The 20,762-nt window shown below is 41.3% G+C and overlaps 1 protein-coding gene across 1 annotated transcript; it reads left to right on the forward strand.

Moving 5' to 3' along the window:
* Nucleotides 1–439: 439 nt before the first annotated feature.
* wdr26 (WD repeat domain 26) lies at nucleotides 440–19,947 on the forward strand. The gene is made up of 13 exons (XM_022248087.2): nucleotides 440–937; nucleotides 3,168–3,267; nucleotides 3,847–3,903; nucleotides 7,326–7,462; nucleotides 8,841–8,938; nucleotides 9,589–9,751; nucleotides 10,348–10,486; nucleotides 10,698–10,838; nucleotides 11,533–11,652; nucleotides 12,740–12,885; nucleotides 13,284–13,492; nucleotides 15,101–15,265; nucleotides 15,542–19,947. Exons 1-13 carry the CDS (start codon nucleotides 702–704, stop codon nucleotides 15,565–15,567), a joined length of 1,737 nt encoding a protein of 578 aa, XP_022103779.1. The 5' UTR covers nucleotides 440–701; the 3' UTR covers nucleotides 15,568–19,947.
* The last annotated feature ends 815 nt before the right edge of the window (nucleotides 19,948–20,762 follow it).

Genomic DNA, 20,762 nt, shown 5'->3' on the forward strand with positions numbered 1-20,762 from the left:
GGTGTCGTTTTATTTTGTGTTGATGGTGAATAGGGACGATTTCTTGGGGGGGTGGCGAAATCAACCTCAGTGGTTACGGTGAGATTGTGGAGAATTGATGCGATCGTGATGCGCATGAATTTTGATCGAGGATTTTATTAGGGTGATGAGGACGTGTTCATTTGGTGATTGTGATGCACAGGTGGTGATCTGCAGGTTAGACAATGTTGATGATTTTGTTCATTGTTAAATTAGCTGTTATTCACCAAGAAATATAATCCTATCTTTTCAAAATATTTTTAAAGCAAAACATTTCAGTGTTCGCTGAACACTGAAACCGGGTCAATAGAGCGCATTTAAATACCCCGAATGTGTATCTTGATGTCTGGGATGACGTCATATTAAGACGAATAATAGCAGCTGTTTATGTGCTATACGACCTACATCATGTACATGTACATGTACGTTACAAGTGCATATGCGTAAACGCGGTACGGTTGATATATGCGCACGGAACTGTGATGAACGTTTAGGTCACCTACGCTCGAGCTCCAAGACACCGAAACTGCTAATATATCCCAGAATTACAACTTTTGTACTTCCGCCATGTGCTAAATTCCTTTGTCTTTGAGTGGGCCGCAATACTGGCATCGTCATCGGACTCAGACAGCGGTGGGTTGTCTCCTCCACCGGTGAAAAAACAACGCCTTTCTGCCGCCGCAATGCAATCCAACTCGACCGCAGCGGTGCACAATGGAGACGCGAGCGTACTCAACAGCAACGGGGCCAACATGGCCCCCGAACCGGTCATCAGCAATGGTGTGGAAGCGGCCAGTGCAGCCGGATCGTCCTCCTCTGCCGAAGGAATTTCCCGCAATCCTCGCGCCAAGCAGTTGTCCCAATGCGACAGAGACATTGTGAGACTCATAGGGCAGCATTTGAAGGGATTAGGCCTGACGTAAGTTGCCTGGCCCAAACAATGAAAGCATCATGCTGCCTTCAAAAAAGTTGTTGTTCTGGATTCCTAGAGAACCGAAGATAAGACAAGCTTTGTCTTTTTAAGCTGTTGAATGTAGACATGTGCAATGACTTGCTGAGCCAACATGCCTAGTTTTCTCATTGTTCAACATTAGGCTCATTTGTTTCCTTAACAGTTACAACAGTCATAATAAAACTAAAAAAAGTGCACAAAATAGTCTGTGACTCTTTTTAATTTGATATTTACGTCACTGTACATGCACAGACCTTCTAAAACACAAATTCAGCATCTCAAATATACACATGGGACTACATACTCTCAACCTTGATTACTACATTGTAATTACCTTCTCATTTTATTCTGATGACTAACCAACCTTTATCACCTGTGTGTACAGTCACAGTTTAGTTACCATGTATGTAATCCCAGTCTGACCCGTGCCCTATACTTGGCATTTGGGTAATTCCAGAAATTAGGGGTCCATTTTTTTGTGTCCCTGTTACATCTGACATATGATTTTGTAAGTTCAGAACACATTTTCTAATTTCCAAGAGTGATGAATTAATGCAAATTACCTGCCAAACAAATAGTAATAGTTTGAAAACAATTCCGGTGATATTTCCATGTCAAATAACAAAGGTCAGATGTAACAGGGACATTAAAATGTCACACTTTTGGACCCCTTAGTTCTGGAATTAACTATTTGTGATTGGATTGAGTCATAATTTAGGTAACTTATTAAAACACGGTCATTCATTGCCACTGGTTGTTTATTGATACATAAATTGCTAAAAAAGTCAAAATACATGTGTATTAAGTCATATTCCCGGGTTTTGCCCTAGATATATCTCGAAATGCTGCATTAGTTGTGGATGAAATGTGTGGACCATGGAATTCTATGTATCGAAATTTTGGTTCAGATTAAATCAGCACTGTCAATCTGTTAAAAGTACACGTATTTTAATCAAAAATCATTCAGGCAGGATGTAAGCGGGCCTGGCCAGAATCCTGAGTGATGTTATCTCAGGAAAATTTCAGTGGTGTCTGTTTTGATAAGAGGCCGAACCCAAAATTCTGTATTGTGAATTCCTGTCTTTTTGTCTCACAAAACGTTCATATTGTACTCCTGTTGCACTGGCCATTGGAATTCATACAAAATGTAAATTTATACTAATCGCATACACTGTAAATATTAATGACTGTGCAGTTCTCAGTGTATAAAAATAAACTGATTAACCTTTGAACCCGATGAAAGGTTAAATACAGTCTGCATTTCATAATGAAACCACCATAGTAGGTTGACATGTTAGAGATTTGTGTGGCTGCAAATCAAATGGAGGCTTGACTAAGTTTGATCCCCAAACCCACAACCCCCATTACCATCATAAATCTCTTGTCCATGTTGGCTAGCAAACCCAACCTTTGCCCCGTGGCATCCCCTTTTTCAGTAGGGAAATAGCAAGTTCCTTCCCATGGTGATAATGGCAATCTCTAGGGATCCGTGCATTGCATGTGAAAAGTTCTTTTGTTGTTTTCCACAAAACCTGGTTCTGCAGGCATGGCTGTCTTTTCTTTGGTATGACTTGTTGTCTGAGTGCATTTATAAGGCAAGCAGTGTTTTGATCTGGGAAAACCTTTACATGTATCTTTGTTGTTGGCATTTTGTTTTGAATGCTGACAGTTCCTTGGCTGCTGTAGTATGTAGTCTTACTGTTGCCAATTCTGGGCACCAGCTGGTAAAAATGTGCATAACTGTCTATTTTTGTCGTGAATCTGCAGATCAGCTCATACCCATCAAAGGGTGTAACATGAATTCACTTCAGTTGCGGTGACTAATGCCTACATGTATAACGTTATGTATACATGTAATTTATGTCACACCAATATTGCAGCCTTGAACCCTGAAACCTCAACTTGCTAGCAATCCACCCCAAACACTAGGCCCTGTGATATCCTGAACAGGGAATAGCTTGAGGCTGTACTATGAATTTCAAGCAGTGAACAGATGTAATGTACGTGAGGACCTCCTGAGTCTCAGCTTCTTTTGTCTCCCAGTTCTATTGTTCCAAGGAGCATTATGGAAAGTCATGTTCTTGGTTTCCGCACATTACCGATCACTGTGGAAATGTTGCTTGCTGAGCTAAGGTTGTTTTACTTTCCAGTGAGTCCCTGTGCCTTTTTTATCAAGTCTTTTTTTCCCCATGTGCAGTCAAACTGTAGAGCAGCTGATGATCGAATCAAATTGTCGGCTCGAAGACCCCTCAGCCTCCAAGTTCCGAGCCCATGTCATGGCCGGAGAGTTCAACAAGGTACTTGTAATTTCTCCTGATTGTGGGCACGGACGTCTGCTTCAAAATGTACACTATCAGCTCATGAATATTTATGCAAGCGGTGGAGAATATATATTCTAAATGATTTTTGAGATGGAGTTTACTGGTGTGAATCGTCTTTTACATGTACCGGTATGTTTGCTGCTAACACTCTGCCACTCTGCATTATTTTTGTTGCTCAACATTACTATTCGCCAGCCTGCATTGTGGATGTGTACACACATGTAGTTATTGTGAGATGTTATTCACAAATGTGTGTTGACATACACGTTTTACATGCACACCTGACTCGGTTTCTCCAAAACCAGAATACAAATGTTTTACACCTACAGGGTAGGTGTCAATCTTTCTCAGTGAAACTACATATACAAGAAACTACCGATTATCCACAGCAGTCACAGAATTTTCAGTCACTTTAATGAACAAACTCGGCAGCACAATGCAAGACTATTAGAATGTTTACATGTAGATTTCCACCTGGGCCTGTTTTTGTCAGAAATGACTATCACCTTGGTCAAAGTCTTGTCATTTTACCGTGTCTCATCTCTCGATAAACAGGCAGAGGAAGACTTGGAGGAACTCAAACCCCAGATGACATGCCCTCAGAGCCTGATGGTAAGCATTGGATATTATGGCAATAGAGGCTTTGCGTGGTAGCCATCTTGCAGGGCAGATCTTTTGTTCCGACAAGGGAACCTCTTTTGTGCCTACCCTGTAGAACAAAATCACTGGCCTACAAGATGACAGCCATGCAAACCCTCTATACTCGTAGGTATGCTTTGAAGTATGGGTTCCAAACTGGTCAATTGTCCTAACTCAAGCCCCCTTTTTATAAAACAGACTTCCAAATTTTGTGTCAACATTTTTCTTTTTTTTTTATGATTGGTCATTATGAAACCATGTGTTAAAATACTGTTAAAACTGACTTTCTCTCCACCTGGATTGTTCAGTTTTGCCGGATAATTTTATGTGAATAGAAAGACTTGCCATTATATTTGTAAATCGAACAAGTCAAAACTGGTTTCCATCTGGGTTTTGGATACATTATACATTATATTACACTGTAGTACAACCAATGCAATAAAAATATGCAAAAAAATAGACGGTACATTCATCCAGCGTGAACACTTGGTCGGATTGGGTGTATCCACTTGTGTGATCATCATTCTTGTCTCAGACCTTTCAGCCTCAATTACAGGCTTTTACTGCACAAATGACACCTAATGAAATTAAAAGCCGTCTAGACCTCGAACCATGGAGGGATGGAAACCATGCCGGTCATACATGTACCTATATATTGCTTGTGGTTTCTTGCACATAAAGCTGAGATTGATGCATACTGTACGTAAGCATGGGTCATGAATTGCCCTCAGTTATAATCATTATAGGACATGTCTATGAAAGGTCAATTAGACAGGATGGCACAGTTTGCATGTACATGTACATCTACTGTATATGTTCAGTCTTGCTTACATGCACTGTTGGGAGTGCAGTTGTTAGCTCTGATATTTTTTCTGCTGAAGGAGGAAGGATTTTCCCTGTTTGGGGGAAAATGAAATAATGTACAATGCACATACATGTAGTAATGCAGAAGAATTCCATTACTTGCAATATGACCACTCTTACTTATGAGGCCCATCAACGATGGACACAACCGGGAACCACTCTAATCACATTCGCTGCAGTGTTAAACATTCAATTGCCTCTACAATCAAATAAGACCGGGCCAAAGGGCCCGCATCTGAAGAGTCAATCGAAACAGGACAAGTGGTTGCTGCCCCGCATATTAAATTTAATATGTATGTTAGCTGTGTACACGTACCAGCATGTTCATGGCGTTGGCCTTCCATCATGTAGACAGCCGAGCAACCGTCTGTGCATTGAAAAGACAGTTTGTGTTTTTTTCATCAGGAGCGACCCTGTTGACATGTTCAAAATATTCAACTTGCATATGAAGTGCCTACACATATTGAAAGGGTGATTTATTCATGCACCCTAACTCATTAAAAAGAAGTTTGCCATTTCCTGGTTTAATTTGCCTGTTCAAGGGGACTCCTCAGAGGTGTAATCAAACACAAACATGACTGTTATTCTAGTCGGAATCATTTCACTCTTCGTATTCAGCATTTAAACAATTTGGACACTTGCGGTTTTAGTCTCAGTCAGTAAAACAGAACGCATCAGAAACGAACGCCCAGAAGCACAAGAACATACATGTACAGGCCGATAGACGTTGTCATGTACAGGCCTACAGACGTTGTCATGACAAATGAATACATGTACATGATATGCGCTGTGCGCAGACTACCGGTGCATGGTATTTAAAGTGATTGAAAGCTACATGAGAATACATGTAAGTTGTACATTTACTTCATATAGTAGTAAAAGAGAATTTTTCCAGGCTTTTTTCATTTTTGCCAGTGGGTCCTAATGTCCTTGACCTCCCCGAAAATTCAAGTCCATAGAAAAAGGTGGAAATGACAATGCTACAGCCAGGGTCAAGTAGATTTGACTGAATTCCTAAAGCAGCTTACCCAACAAGAATTATATTTACTTGGTAATTTGCTCCCTGAGGCATTCTGCCATGCCACAGATTTTTTTCCCCAAATGTAACAGACTAGTGTTGACAGACATTTGTGGGAAAAAGTGTCTCATGTGTTAGTTGGAGGGAATTTTCCAATTATCCTTGTTAGCTTTGTGCCTCCACATTTTTTTTGCAACCAAACATGTAGGTCTTACACTGGTATGTTTTAATCTCTTACAGTCATTATGCTCATAAAGTACCTAACTGATATGCACATTCTGGAGAGAAGAAACTAGACTAATTCCGAGCAAAAGATTGCTGGACGACATGTTTATGTATTGAACTGTGTTTTTCCTGACCATTTTCTGGCCAGTTTGTGCTTTTCCATGAGTTCTGTTGGGTACTCTAGCACATTTGCCATGAAGTCAACAATAGCACTGATTGCGTAGAGCCTATGGGCCCCGAGCGGGCCCTAGAGAGGGTGCAGTTTTCCTAGCAACGGAGGCTCCTTTGGTGTGAACTCCGCTCCGCTGGTTCACAAACAACTATGACATGTATGAAGTGCATACATTGCGGTCACATCATTACTAACCAAATAAACATTTCCCACCAACATGGCTCTTTTCATCTGATGAGGTGCTTGTCTCTGCTCAAGGCAGGTCAAGCAGGCTCAAATGATACCACTTTGCTTGTGCTGAATCCGTAGGTAATGGGTTCTGTAAATGTCTCAAACTTCATTGTAAAATAAGAAAATCGGGAAATCAGGGGCCTCACAGGAAATTGATTGGGCATGCAATGTCAACCCCACAGTGCAAAAAATATAAAGGATGTTCCAAAAATAAACGAAACCTGAAATAAAAGGTTAATTTTGCCAAGTTTTGTGCAATGTAACTACAACTACAGATTTGTTTACTGTGAAGTATTCAAATGATGGGTTGTTAACATATTTCTCCAGTTAAACTCCCCAAAACTCCATCATTTGGAAAAATAATATGGTACATAGTTACAATCACTTGGCACACAACTTGGACAAATTAACCCTGTATTTACATGTATAAGCATGAGCAACTGTGATCCTTGGTGTGCATTGGTTGGAGCCTTTGTCAGTGAAATTTTATTTAGTTTCTTCTCAACTTCTTGTCAGAAGAAATAGCAAGTTCATGCTGTAAGGTTTTTGTTTGTGTTGTAGTTCTTTTAACAAATTGCTGTAGCGGCAAAGACATTTAGTCATTACTCAAATATGATTCATGTCTGCCGAAGTGCAAATAAAATTCAAAACCCACGATCTGTGATGCAAGGTCACTTGATAACGGAATTGAAGCAAAAGAAGGCTTTTCAAAAATTAAAGTTTTTGAAGTTTGTGTCACATGTACTGTCTTGGATCATTGATACTGGTCAGTTTTGTTTTTTTCACAAATTTTTTTTTTCCCAAAATTCTCATCCATAGTGGTTAGGGCGGGCATACATGTACTTAACAAGTATTGCTGTATCCATTCATGATTTCTGCCCACAGAAGATGAAGTTCCTGCTTCTCGAGCAGAAGTACCTGGAGTATCTGGAGGAGAGCCGCATCCTGGAGGCACTGCAGTGCCTCCGCCAGGAGCTGACGCCCCTCAAGTTCAACACCGAGAGGGTCCACGTGCTGAGTGGGTACGTTGTCTTGTGCATTCTTTGCATTGGCTTGTGCCCCGGCCTTGAGAGGGATGGTCGAATCCTGGCTTGAGAAAAAGGAAAGACATGTCGTAGTTCCTGTACATTGGTACACAAATCGCAAAAGGCGTCCTCCTTAGCACATGACCAGTGTACAGATATCTGGTAAATATTGCTGTTGGCCAGTAAAATACATTTGTTCACTTGCCCTGTTTTAAACTGTCATTTGTCAGGGTTGCTTCCAGTTCTAGATTTTTCCTAGTTCTGGATCGCTTGAAAAGAGAAGCTACCTTTTTTTATGTTGTCTAATAGTACTTTTTTATGCAAGTGCTGTTTTGAAAGGCAGCAAGTAAATTTCTTCCTATGCAAATTTTGTTATCCGAAATTTCTAGAGAAGGAATTTCAGCCAGATCTGGCTTGCACTTTAACATGGTCGAACAGTTTTTCAGAAATTATGGGAGCCAAAAAATCAACAAAAATTCACAGGACACAACGTCAATCATTTCATGTGATTCCAAATACTTTTTAGAGTCACTGCTTATGAATATTTGCCAAAAGCTGAATGTGTTTTTCACCTAGTGTTAGATCGTGCATGCAAGTACAAGTATATGTATAGATGCACCTATGTGGCAAACTCAACTACATGTGCATAACAAATTTGTGTGTGATATTATGGGTTTTCAGCTGTGGCTTGCTGTGCAGCTGAAAAAGTTGAGTCAGATTCCACAAGTTTTCATTCGTTTTTAATTCACTGGAATTCTGATATGTGAACTTATATTCTGTAAATGAAGAAATTCTTCATTAGAAAATCAGCTTGTTACACTGGTTCAGGCTGGTTCAGAACTGGTTAAACCGATCTAAAAACTTGGAAAAGTGCCATCGTCATTTTCGTTGATCCTGTAAGTCTAAATTAAAGTTAAAAATTTTGAAAAAAAGTGCAGTATCTCTTACACACAAAGTGGACTACCGATCACATTTCACTGGAATTTGTGGATTATTTAAGCTGCCGTCAGACTGAATAATTTTACTGATTTCGAAGCAGAAAAATGACTGTATTTGTAAAGATGAAAATAAAAAATATGAAATTAATTGTACAGGTTTTTTTATTGTTAATTTTAAGTTTTGAATCTTCCACTTTTACATTTTAAAAAAACAGTAATGGTTGAAATCATTAAGTTGAAAACAGTCAGGACCTGCATTAACTCATTGGCAGTCAGGCAGACATTACATTGTTACTTCGTAACAGTTTCTGGTTCCTTTTGGAATTATTGAATTATTATTTATGTTTCTGGGGAATGGTAAATGGTGATAGACTGGAGAAAGCTTGTCAAGGAATTATTCCTTCTTTAGTGATGCATCCACACCAATTTCTCTACAGATTTCTGATGTGTACAAGCAAAGAAGAGCTCCACAGACGAGCGGATTGGGCAGGGAAGGGCCACGCCTCCAGGACAAAGCTTATGGAGCAGCTCCAAAGTATGGGAAGAAAGAGTAACTGCCAAAAAATCTGACCTCAAGAAAATGAAGGTTCAACTTGGCAAGCAAACCACGAGTAGATACTCAGCGGAGCAGCTTACGATTAGGTCAAAGATGGACACCTGGGGCCAGAGCCAGTCTTGAGTCTAAAAAGAATCTTGCCTAATTGAAATCAGTAGGAACCCTTTACATTTTTAACTCGAGCATCAACAGGATGCCAGACTGAGTGATACCTCAAAACAAACAATTCCAGTTTCTCGTTCTTCAAACTGAAACAAAATATCCTGAAAAAAATAGCCTGAAAGTTCATTTTGTTGGATCTGAACTCATCTGATGATGATAATGATGATGATGACAGTAGTAGTATGTGTGTTGAGAGGAATCACACTGATGTGGTATTGATTTGATTTAGAAGGATAAAGACAATGATAGTGATTGCAGTGATGATGATTGTGGAAAAGTGGACTTAAATTTCCAGTGACTATGATGGGTTTTGTCGCACTGACAATGGAAATTATGTGCATCATGTCATTGCAATGCCACACAGGTTATGAAGCATTCTCTGCTGAAAGCGATTTTAAGAAAGATCCAATATGTTCGAGGTATGTTCAGTTTTCCAATTTGTAATCTTTGCCTTCTTGCTGTCCAAGCCTTCCTTCCTCCATCTGTTATGCTACCACCGAGGCGGTTATACACCCTTCTCAATCAAGCTGTAGAGCTTCAGAAGCATCGGTGTCCCTACCACAACACCACCATCAAGAATGATGACTCCCTTCAATCAATTTCACTCCTGCACGATCATATATGTAGTCGGTAAGACCATTTGGATTGCCTTTAGGGATGATAAAAGGATCTTTTGAAATTGACTTGAAGTACTGTTGCATTTTCTTAAGCCATGCTCGTATGTGTCCATTCTCACGAGCTTTAAATTCTCAATAAAGTTTTCAGGGTTCAGGTACAGTAAGTTCGGCATCCATACAGTTAGTCATTGTGGAATGGAAGCAATGGACTTTCTTCAGTCAGGAAAAAAGTGTAACACTTGTAGTTTATACAGGTTGTAGATAGGGACTAAGCAGAAGTATTTTTCATTAGTCTAAACTTTGAGCCAGACAAACGTTGGTGGTAGTCTGATACAACATTTGATGGCTTGTTCCCAGGAAATGTTGAAGTTTGGCATTAGCGTTTATTGGATGGAACAAACCAGTTTTGTCGCATTCAATTCAATTGAAACATACATTTCATGTTGTCTGTAAACTCCTCACATTCACTAGTTGGTAAACCATCAAGCAACATAAATATTCCAGGCTTTTGGAAGACATAAAAAGCACTTTAGCTCAGTAGCTCGGTCTTGAATAGACATTTTCTTACCACAAGTTGAGAGAACTTCTCTACAATCTCTCAATCTGCAGGAACCAATTTCCATCGAAGTGCAGGCAGGTGGTGCCCGACCACTGTGACGAGGTGTGGTTCTGTAAGTTCTCACCGGATGGCACCAAGCTGGCCACAGGATCCAAAGACACGACTGTCATCATTTGGGACATTAATCAGGTAAGACAGTCCCACGCTGCTGCCGTGTCTACCACCTGTCTTCTGAGGAGTTCAGGCCTCTGCTTCTGGCCTGTTCCAAAGCCTCTACCTTACCATCTTGGCCTTTTCGTACACAAATCATCTTGTTATATAAGAGTCGTCAATTTCATTTGAAGGCAACTTGAGTGTCTCAACGTGATATTATGATGCTCTCTCTGATATGCTGTTGCAGGATACATTAGAGTTGAAAGCCATAAAAACGCTGGAGGGTCATTCTTACGGCGTCTCCTTCCTAGCCTGGAGTCCAGACTGCAAGTATCTCATAGCCTGTGGTCCAGAAGAATGCTCGGAATTGTGGGTCTGGAACGTAGAGGTATAAAATCCACAATACTTCTGACTCTTCTGTTAGATAACCAGTTTCCTTTTTCCAAACCTGACAATAGTCAGCAGGATCCAACCATAAGCAGGGTCTGTCCAATGTTGTTTTGAGCAGTAAAAGAAATAAACTTCCAGCTGTCGGATTCTTGTTGATTAAAGAGAGTGCCATATCGGCACCCAGGAGCCAATTTCATGGAGCTGCTTAAGCACAAAACTTGCTGAAGTGCGAAAAAACCTTACTTGATAAATCAGTTAACCAGCCAAAACTCCATTTGATGTATATTGTTTTGAGATTGTATTTAGCTGTTCTTTGGTTAGCATGACAATCAGATAGAGTTTGAGCTGGTAACCTTTGTTTGTTAAGCAAAGTTTTTTCCTGCTTAAGCAAATTTTGTGCTTAAGCAGCTCCATGAAATTGGCACCTGTACATTCAGTTTGTTAGATTCTTTTAGATGCAGTGCGGTAGTTGCAAAGTACCAACTGTCAGGGTTTCGATTAAGTTATTGAACATTATGGCAGTTGCACTGCTGCAGGAGTAAATGAAAAATATTATGTACCCAAATATGGCATTGGCTTGACAGGAAAGTTTGAAACTTCAAGAGAGTATATATGTAGTTTTGTGGTTGCATGGGATGCACAAAGTGGCCCTATTGACCCATTTCCGATTGCGTTGAACATTTTACTGGCAGACAGGGGAGAGCAAAACCAAAATCAGTCAGTCGCCGGAGGACAGCTTAACGAGCGCCTCCTGGAATGCAGACAGCAAACGCTTTGTCACGGGAGGCAATCGGGGACAGTTTTATCTGTGTGTAAGTATTAATGTCACAGAGTGACGTGAAATGATGGTACAGTACATGGACGTTCTCCACAATGTGATTATTAAATTTGAACAGCTGTGGCATACATTTAGGTGGTATTCAAATGAGGAATGTTTTTGAATAAATTGTTCAAATTATTCTTTCCACTGTGTGATGCATTATTTTTTTTATACAACGCCTGAATTAATCCTGAATAAATACTCGACCGTGCTGTGCCTTGCGTTCAATGACACGTGATCAATGACCCACCTACTTTTTATCAGATAACTGGAATTTGTTTAGTTGTATAAATTCTTGTAACACATGTTGTAAGCAAAAGACTGGAATGCCATGGCAGCAAGTACTTAATGTTTGGCTGTGTAGCGTGTATGTAAGGATTTTAATACAGGGTACACCAAGTTAATTCATTTGTCGAACATGTCACATCCAAATACATGTACGTAGTTGCCCTGGATCCTTCTGATATATAGTGACATTGTTTGTTGTAGTGTGACAGCCCCACTTCTTATTTAGTATTCAGTCTGCATGGAGATGAACTCAATGCAGGGACCAATCGTATTCCTTCATTGATGGAGAGCCTATAATAATCAAAGCAAGTAGCATCCAACGTTGAAAGGACATTCACTCACATTGGACTGTGGCACAGGCTAATTTTAGGGCACTCTTATAAACCTTTTGTAAGTTAGATTTGAATAAAATCTGGTACACTGAGTTATCTATATTCACTTGAACGTAATTTGAATTCCCCAGACTAAAGACACTGTTGCTATACCTCTTGATTCAGTGCAAGCTTTTTCTTAATTACATAAGAGACACCTTGCCTCAGTACAGGGTTTTAATGGATAAGAAGGGCATTAAGAAACCAGTCCGTTCCAGAGATAGTGGTCGCTATGCAAAGGCTTGCCCTGAATTATGAGGTATCGCAACAGTGTCTTTAGCCTGAGGAATTCAAAGTGTTATGTTTATGTGCAATCATAACAATACAAAAGGCCTATTGGTCAGAGTTTCTGTGACAACTTCCTCAAAACCTATCAATATCTCAATCACCATGTACCTAGTTTGCCTTCTGTTCCTGCAGGATTTAGATGGTAATGTCCTAGAATCCTGGGAAGGTGTCAGAGTGCAGAGCCTGTGCATCAAGGGGGACACTAACGTTGTACTGGCTGCTGACACACACAACCGCATTAGGGCCTATAACTTTGAAGACCTCACAGACCAACATGTGTAAGTATTCTGTAGATCACATTATGTGTGATTGATTTGTAAGCAAAACATCTAAGCCGCCTTCATGTGGGTGGTGATGCACTGCAGCAGTGATGCGCCAGTGTCCGCCCCATCTCTCTCGCTTTGTCACCATTGAGGAGGTACTTGAGCATGGACACAGCCCGCGACATTTGCATGCTTCTACGTTGTGAGTTTCTGTGGGCCATGTCAAGTGTCCAGTTATGCTGTCTTAAATAGATGCATAAATGCCCCGTGGCTCTGAATCAAGCCCATTCTTGGGATTAAATATTCTAAAGATTCAGCACTTTGCTCACAGATTTGCAAGCAAATATCGTATCAATGCTTCTAAGTTGTCTCCATCACCGTGGCGTCGATGTGACTATTTTGTTTTGGTACAGTATCCAGGAGGACCATTCCATCATGTCCTTCACCATCAGCTCCAACCAGCGCCAAGCCTTGCTGAGCGTGGCCTACCAGGGTGTCCATCTCTGGGACATCAAGGACAAAGTGCTGGTCCGGAAGTTCCAGGGTGTGACCCACGGCTTCTACACTATCCACTCCTGCTTTGGTGGGGTCAACGAGAAGTTCATCGCCAGCGGTAGTGAGGGTGGGTAACCCAACAGGTCTACATACTAGCGACGTCACACTCTGTTTACATGTGCACCATAGGAAAGCACATGTGTAAACAAAATGAGACATCGTTAGTACACAGATCTACTAGAAGGAGTGATTTAAAATATCCAAAAGAGCTGTACTGAAATCTTTGGACACTAGTGTTCACTCTGTGCTGGTATAAGAGATAACATGGTTTTTACATAGGAATGACATCCCTTTAGTGTTAACCACTTCCTGCCGGGGACTCCGGAATCGGAGATGTATGGTTTATATGTGTGGCCGGGGTCTCCGAACTCGGACAAAGGAAACAGGGCCCTGTAACAAAAGACCGTACTCCGAACAAAAGACCAGGCTGCTGGGCATTACCAAAATTTTCACTCTCAAAAGTGGTGATAATCCAGCCTTGTTTTGAAACTTTTTACCAGGGTTTGGGCATTGAGAGCGAGCGGATTACCACCGGGGACAAAAGCGCTCCACCACCGCAGCGATGAGCCACACAGCACCGCTGCACGCTAATCTGGCCCCTATTGAAAAGAGGTCAGCAGTGCACTGAGCCAGGTTCGTGAACAAAAGACAGTTATACAACATCGCACAATCTGGGCTCAGTTTACAAGGCTGCAGGCCTGGCTTGAAATACTCGGGCATCAGTGAAGGTCACCTGTCAACTTAGAGCAGTGCCTAAAGATTACTTGGTGCGGCTGTAAATGACCGTTAAATGAAATGATGAATTTATGAAGGATTTTGAAAACGGAAAAAATGATAGTCATGCCGGCCCAGCATCATCCACATTGGAAAATGCCCCAGCATGAAGTGGTTAAGACTCATGTACAGATTAATGCTCATATGTTATGGGAGGCACGGAACACACATGACCAATTTCTGTTGGAATGCACGGCAGATATCTATGGAATGTATAGTCTTCACTTGTGCGCCGTACACCAAGGTTACATATTTCCCACCAGCCCATCTTTTCTTTGCCAGTGAGTCGTGGCTTCTTAGGCTCCCTAGTGAAAATGAAACCTAGTGGGTTTACCATGCTCGTGCAGAAGCCTATAAAATTTTTCTTGACAGCATTTGGCACTAGTACGGTGAATGCAGTACCTGCATTTGGACTCCCCTCGACTCAAAAAAATGGAGGAATACACTTGTAAACTACATAAAACTGTGTTCCCAGCTTGGAAGGGGGTGAGTTCTTCTAGACGTTCATGGAAGTGCATCAAATTAAAACAGGTTGTTAAATGAAGGATGGTTTACAATATCACAGCAGGCGGTAGGTGTGTGTGTGAAATTCCTCTTTGACCAATCGGCAGTAGTCAATTGCCAAAGTGCGCATGCGTGCTCAACTTGAGACAGTTGCGCGAGAGTAAATGGCCCCTTTGAATGGCGTCGCGTCAGATTTGTCTGCATAACAAAGTTAATACATGTACATGTACTTGGACCAGCCTACTTACCTTGTTATAACCAGAATTTGTCACAAAAAAGACAGAAATTTGCTCCACATAACAGTAATTTTATATTGAGTCAACTGTGTTTACCGTAAAGGCTTTTGGATAGTAGATTGAAAGTGTCTGGGTAAGATAGAATCTGTATCCTCTTGCAGACAATAACGTTTACATATGGCACGTCAAGGATGAGATGCCTATTGCAGTACTGCAGGGTCACACACGGACCGTCAACTGCGTAGCCTGGAATCCAGTGCTTCCCAACATGCTAGTCAGTGTCTCTGACGATTGCACCATCCGTGTCTGGGGACCAGACGAGTCAGGTAAGGGAAGCCAGGCTAGGTGAGGACGGAAGTTCACCAAGAAGGCAACTCTGGTACAAAATGGTCAGATTGGTGTTGTTTTATTGTGAGGATAAGTGTAACAGTGGCTAGAAATACAGTAGTCACACCCTACTTTGTTATTTTCTGGCTAAAGATCAGACCAAATGATCGGACTCTTTTCCCCAATGTCCTTCACCCCAGCAGTACCAATGAAGCTATTGGTGAAGTACCCTCATTATTTAGGTAACATTTCGCATTGTATGTGTTCTGTTTCAGAGGGCGATGGAAGCACAGAAGTATGATGTAAACCTTGGGGGAGTGGCTTAGCTCTCCAAATGGACGAACGTCACAGTGAAGGCATTATCCTCGGAACTTTTTGAGAACTTGTGTCCTGTGTTTTTTATATAATTGATACAGTAGTGTTTTTTTAGTCGGTGAAGTGGAAGCGCTAACAAGGAATTGACTTGACATGGAGACTTGACCTTGGAGAGTGCATAAGGTGTTAAAGAGTGTTTTTTTTAAAAAGGCCAGGATTTGTGGATTGACATGTCATCACTGGATCTGGTGTTGTGCATTGCAAGAACTTCTTTTGCTCGAGGAGTTTTTCAACTGCTGGTGTTACCTGGCTACCCATGCTGCGCGGTAAACGGACTTTGAAAACTGGGGAAGCGGCTCGGCTGATGTCTGAGTCTGAACATTTTCTTTCATGTGACTTGGAGACTAAGCCAGATATTGACTGTTTTGGAATGACAAGATTAATATGCAGAGTGACACAATTTTCTACAGTACGTGACTGGTTTGGATGCACCACTTTCTTTTCCACCACACTACCAGCCAGAATGCCTGTCTTGAGTTTTTCCCTACACCAGCAATTAACGCTGTTAACGTTTGTGCTTTTGTGCTGCTGAAACCGGAAGTGCACTACTAAAACTGGAAGCTATTACATAATGCATGGTGGAATAGTCGGGCCGTGTCACGTGACTCTGAGTAACCATTCCCCAGTGGTCAGCAATCCAACTTGAGTCTGCAAACACTGTCTTCAACTACGTGTATGTGTTCTCCGTGAATAGTCTAGGTAGAAATGTGTGGACACGCATTGCATTCACGTCTGTCTCGGGTTGTTCGTGTGACTTTTTCTAGGGCACATCAAAGAAACTCGCGCCCTCTACAGCTACAGGTTAATCAGGATAAACAAACAAACAAACCAACCTGTATTTTTGTTTTATTTAAAAATGTTGGGTCATGTCTAGGTATGTTTAGAGTCAGATCGTAGGTGTGGGCGTAAAAGCCCTACATATTATGCATGTACATGTACACGTATTTGTACAGATTGGTACGGCTTAACAGCTTTAATCATTCTTAGTATTTATAGTGCTCTGTCATGGGAGGTGATGAGTGACATGGCAGTATTCGTGGCTGCATTTTGGAAGGGAAGCTGGACTCGCTCTTGAGCACCATCGGTCAGATGGACACAAGATGGCTGGCAGGTTTACCAGTACCAAACCATTAGAAGAGAAATTACCTGGAAAGGCACTGATCCAAGGGATTCTAACCTCTAAAGTTTAAATTTGACCTAACAAATGTCCTTCATTCAGTCAGTCAGGCTTGCTTTCACAAACTGATAAGGGAATAGTGTTATTCCTTCCTTTGTTATCAGCAGTTAATTTTACGAAACTTTAGACAGTGGCTAACTCCACTTATGCCACATTTTATTTTGTCAGTTGCGCAACAAATTAAGAGCGATTTCACGACTTATACAACAAATTATGGCATAACTTACGCAGTAAGGAATGATTTGACTAGCTTATCATGTTCGGTTAAGCCTCATCATTGCTGAATTTTATAAGGCGTATACGAGACACGTACAGCTTTGTTGTAGAAAATAATGAAAAACTAAGAGAACTGCGAGATTTTCTGTCCGGTTCTGACGAAGAAAAGGTGAACACTTTTCAAATTGCAGGCGGAGGTTATTCAGTGATTGTTTGATGATTGTTATATTGGAAAGGAACAGCCGTCATAAAAGCCACTTTTGCCCTCGTTCAAGAAATTTAATATTAGAATATGGCGCAGCTATGCAACTTTTCGTGAAATCGAACATAAATATATAGCTCAGCTACAGCATAAATTTGTGGCACAAGGCTTACGCATGGTTCAAAGTTGCACCACGTTTCGTGAAATTGACTGCAGGTTACAAGGATGGACTTCCAAAGTCCTTGATTCCCTAAGCAAGGCAGAGACCCATACCAGCGGTGCTGCACACTATTTTACAGTTATCTTTTGCTTTAGAATAAAAGATTAAATGTCTTTTGTGTACATTTAGGTTACTCACATGTGACCATGTTGTAGTTAAGATCTCTTAAGAAATCACAAGACCCCACAAGACCAACACAAGGCCTGCAGTCTGCATTCGGCTCAAAAGCTATTCAAATGAACTGGGACAAATGCATTCCTTTGTTACTCTTCGCCCTGTTGCTTGTGTCTGGTCTTGTAGTTTTTACCATATCACACCAGTGTGTGATATCCATCTCCAGCGTTTAGACGCTAAGACAAGGAAAGACCCAGTACTGTAACACATGTTAAGTGATTGTCCTAGAGTCTGTGTAGAGGCATTACATGTCAATGCTTTCCACTGACTGATGGGTTGGTTGACATGGCTTCAATACTTACATGCAATCCGAGATGTTTGTGGTGCTCTGGGACAAGAGAGTGATTATGCAAAATATCTGGAGCGCTGGTTTATAGTGGGGGGGGCCTAGGCAATGCAAATTGTGGCACTCTCGTGACGTTACGGTGTCATTAAATACTCGTGCTGAAAATGTGAAACACCTGATTCAAAATGCCGTACCTAAACTTGACACTTTGACAGGAATTGTTCACAAGACTGCCAGTGTCACAAGGTTGCCTGTCATTTCTGGAGCAGTTCTCACTGTAATTTGTATCTTATTGTGGTGCACCCACTGTTTTTAATTGTCACAAAATGATGTTAACATGGTGTTTTGTAGGGGTGCACATGGTGATTGAATGCGTTAACCCTAGCTCTTCCTAATGCAACAAGATTCTAAGTACACTGTACCTGTTACAGACTTTTAACACGACGTCATGATTTGTTTACATGTGCACCCTCCCACAGCAGTGAGGGGATACAGGATTTATCAACCCCATAGGAAGATGCACTTGTACATGCAAATGAAGCATGACATTATTATTTCAGGTCTATTGCACCTTTGGGGGTGAGATTAAAAACTAATACTAAAGTACCCAGTCAGTTGAAACTTAAACCAATCAAAATCCCAATTTCCTTCTTCTTTTTTTCAGTTTTCTTAACTTTCTGGAGGTCAATATTTGGATTTCAGTCTATAAAAGTAAAGAAGTCCCATATGCTATCATTCAGTTCATTGTTAAAGCCTGTAAACGTTAAGCTGTGATTTTTTTGTCAGAAAAAAAAAGGCACTGCATGGGTTGAACAGCACTTTCCTGTAATTGGTTCTGGTGACCTACAGGTTTTTTACTCCCGTGAATATTGGTCTCTTTTTCCCTGATATGGATTACCAGCCTAACTCAGCCAAGCACCATGTTGTTTACACCAAGTCACATTCAGTATGGCCAGTGAGTTGATTTCACAGAACACATAACTGAAATGACAATGAGTGTAATGAAATTGACCCTACATTTCTAAGACCATCATAGTTAACATGGGTTGGGTGTTAAAGAGTGGTAGGTTGCATTAACCACTTCCTGCCAGGGACTCCGGATCCGGACACTTATGCTGTATATGCGTGGCTGGGGTCTCTGAACTGGGACAAAGGGAACAGGGCCTTGCAACAAAAGACCATACTTGAAACAAAAGACCAGGCTGCTGGGCATTACGACATTTTTTCACTCTCAAAAATGGAGATAATCCTGCCTTGTTTTGAAACAGTATACCACGGTTTGGGGCATTTAGAGTGAGAGGATTACCACCGTAGACAAAAGCACTCCACCACTGCAGCGATGAGCCACAGCAGCACACTGAGCCACGTTCGTGAACAAAAGAATATTACATAACACCACAAAATCTGGGCTCTCTTTACAAGGCTGCAGGCCTGGCTGAAATACTCAGGCATCAGTAGATTTCGTCTGTCTGGCTAGAGTGGACACCAGACAGTCCTTCATGTGTTTGTAAGTGTCCAGTAAATGAAGATAGGAATGTTTAAAGAATTTTGAAAACAGAAAAAAATGATAAATATGCCGCCCCCAGCATCATCAACATTGATAAATGCCGCGGCAGGAAGTGGTTAAGCCTATTTGAGGCATGGCTGACATAATAGGAGAGCGCTATGTGCATTTGGTTTGGAAGAAAGCTGTAGTGTTAACTCCAAATTTGAACCAAGTTCAAATAGCGCCCTCCTGGTCTCCACCATGCTTCAATAAAGCAAATGGGATGGAGAGGTAAAAAGCAAGAGCAGGATGGTGGAAGTCGGGAAACGGGATGAAATTCTGTTATTTCAGTGGGCAAACCAAACCCTGGTTATGTGCCTGTTCATAGAGCAACCTTAGTCCATTTTTGGGGGGGTTGGGGGGCTGTGATCCTGTGTGGATCATCTGCACCCATGTATAGGCTGTCACAGGCTCTGCATTTCAATTGTAACTCCAGCTTTCACAGACATTTGGCATTAAATAGCCAAGACTTGAAAACCAACAAATTCATAGTGTGTCAGTGGTATATGTGTGGAGTGCTGGTCATAAATCAGTTGGACATTTTGTTGTAAGTTGGGTTTTGTCGAATCACAGCATGCTGCAGTATGTTTGTGTTAGCTGCTCAAGTAAAAGGCAGGGCTACCTGCACACACAAGTCACTGTCTTAAACTCCTATGCATTTACATATAATGGGGCTGGGAACTTGGACAATTGTTTTTGACATGTTGTTGATTTGCAGCTTAATATATCAACACATTTTTATTTAAGCTGGCTACATTGATGCCAATGAAATAGGGGAATTAAAGCAGTTTAAGGTAGAGGATAGTGCTCGGGTACAACTGTGTCTCTGCTTTGCAGAGGTGTGGTTCTGGATCAGGTAGCTATTTTCACTACTGTTGGGAAAACTCTCATTAGATACGGTTGTAATTGAAAGCTATTGTCTATCTTAGTATAGAGGGATCCCAGTACGATGCTTTTAGCATCGATCTGCGCACTTCTGCGTTTGAAAACGAGGCTGTATGTGTCAGCTTCAATTCTGAATTCGATCAGACGATTGCAAGTAAGGAGTCAAGACACAAAGTACATAAAGGTATGTTAAATTTAGACTTTTCTGGCTGCAAATTTTTGTGGAAGTCTTTCAGAATGACTTGACATGTAAAACCAAAAGAAAAATAACGGGATTTACTGCAAACTACCGTACCTGCGATGGTCGTCTATCTGCATGTGCAGTGGGCGTGGTTTAAACTGAAGTGGCCTCACACTTACGAACCGGATACTGCATGTACTGTGTCGACTTCGCGGGCGAGCGCCGACGAAGCTC

This window comes from Acanthaster planci, linkage group LG01 (assembly GCF_054643075.1).
Source record: "Acanthaster planci isolate LZ-2023a linkage group LG01, COTS_SCS, whole genome shotgun sequence".
Lineage (NCBI taxonomy): Eukaryota > Metazoa > Echinodermata > Asteroidea > Valvatida > Acanthasteridae > Acanthaster > Acanthaster planci.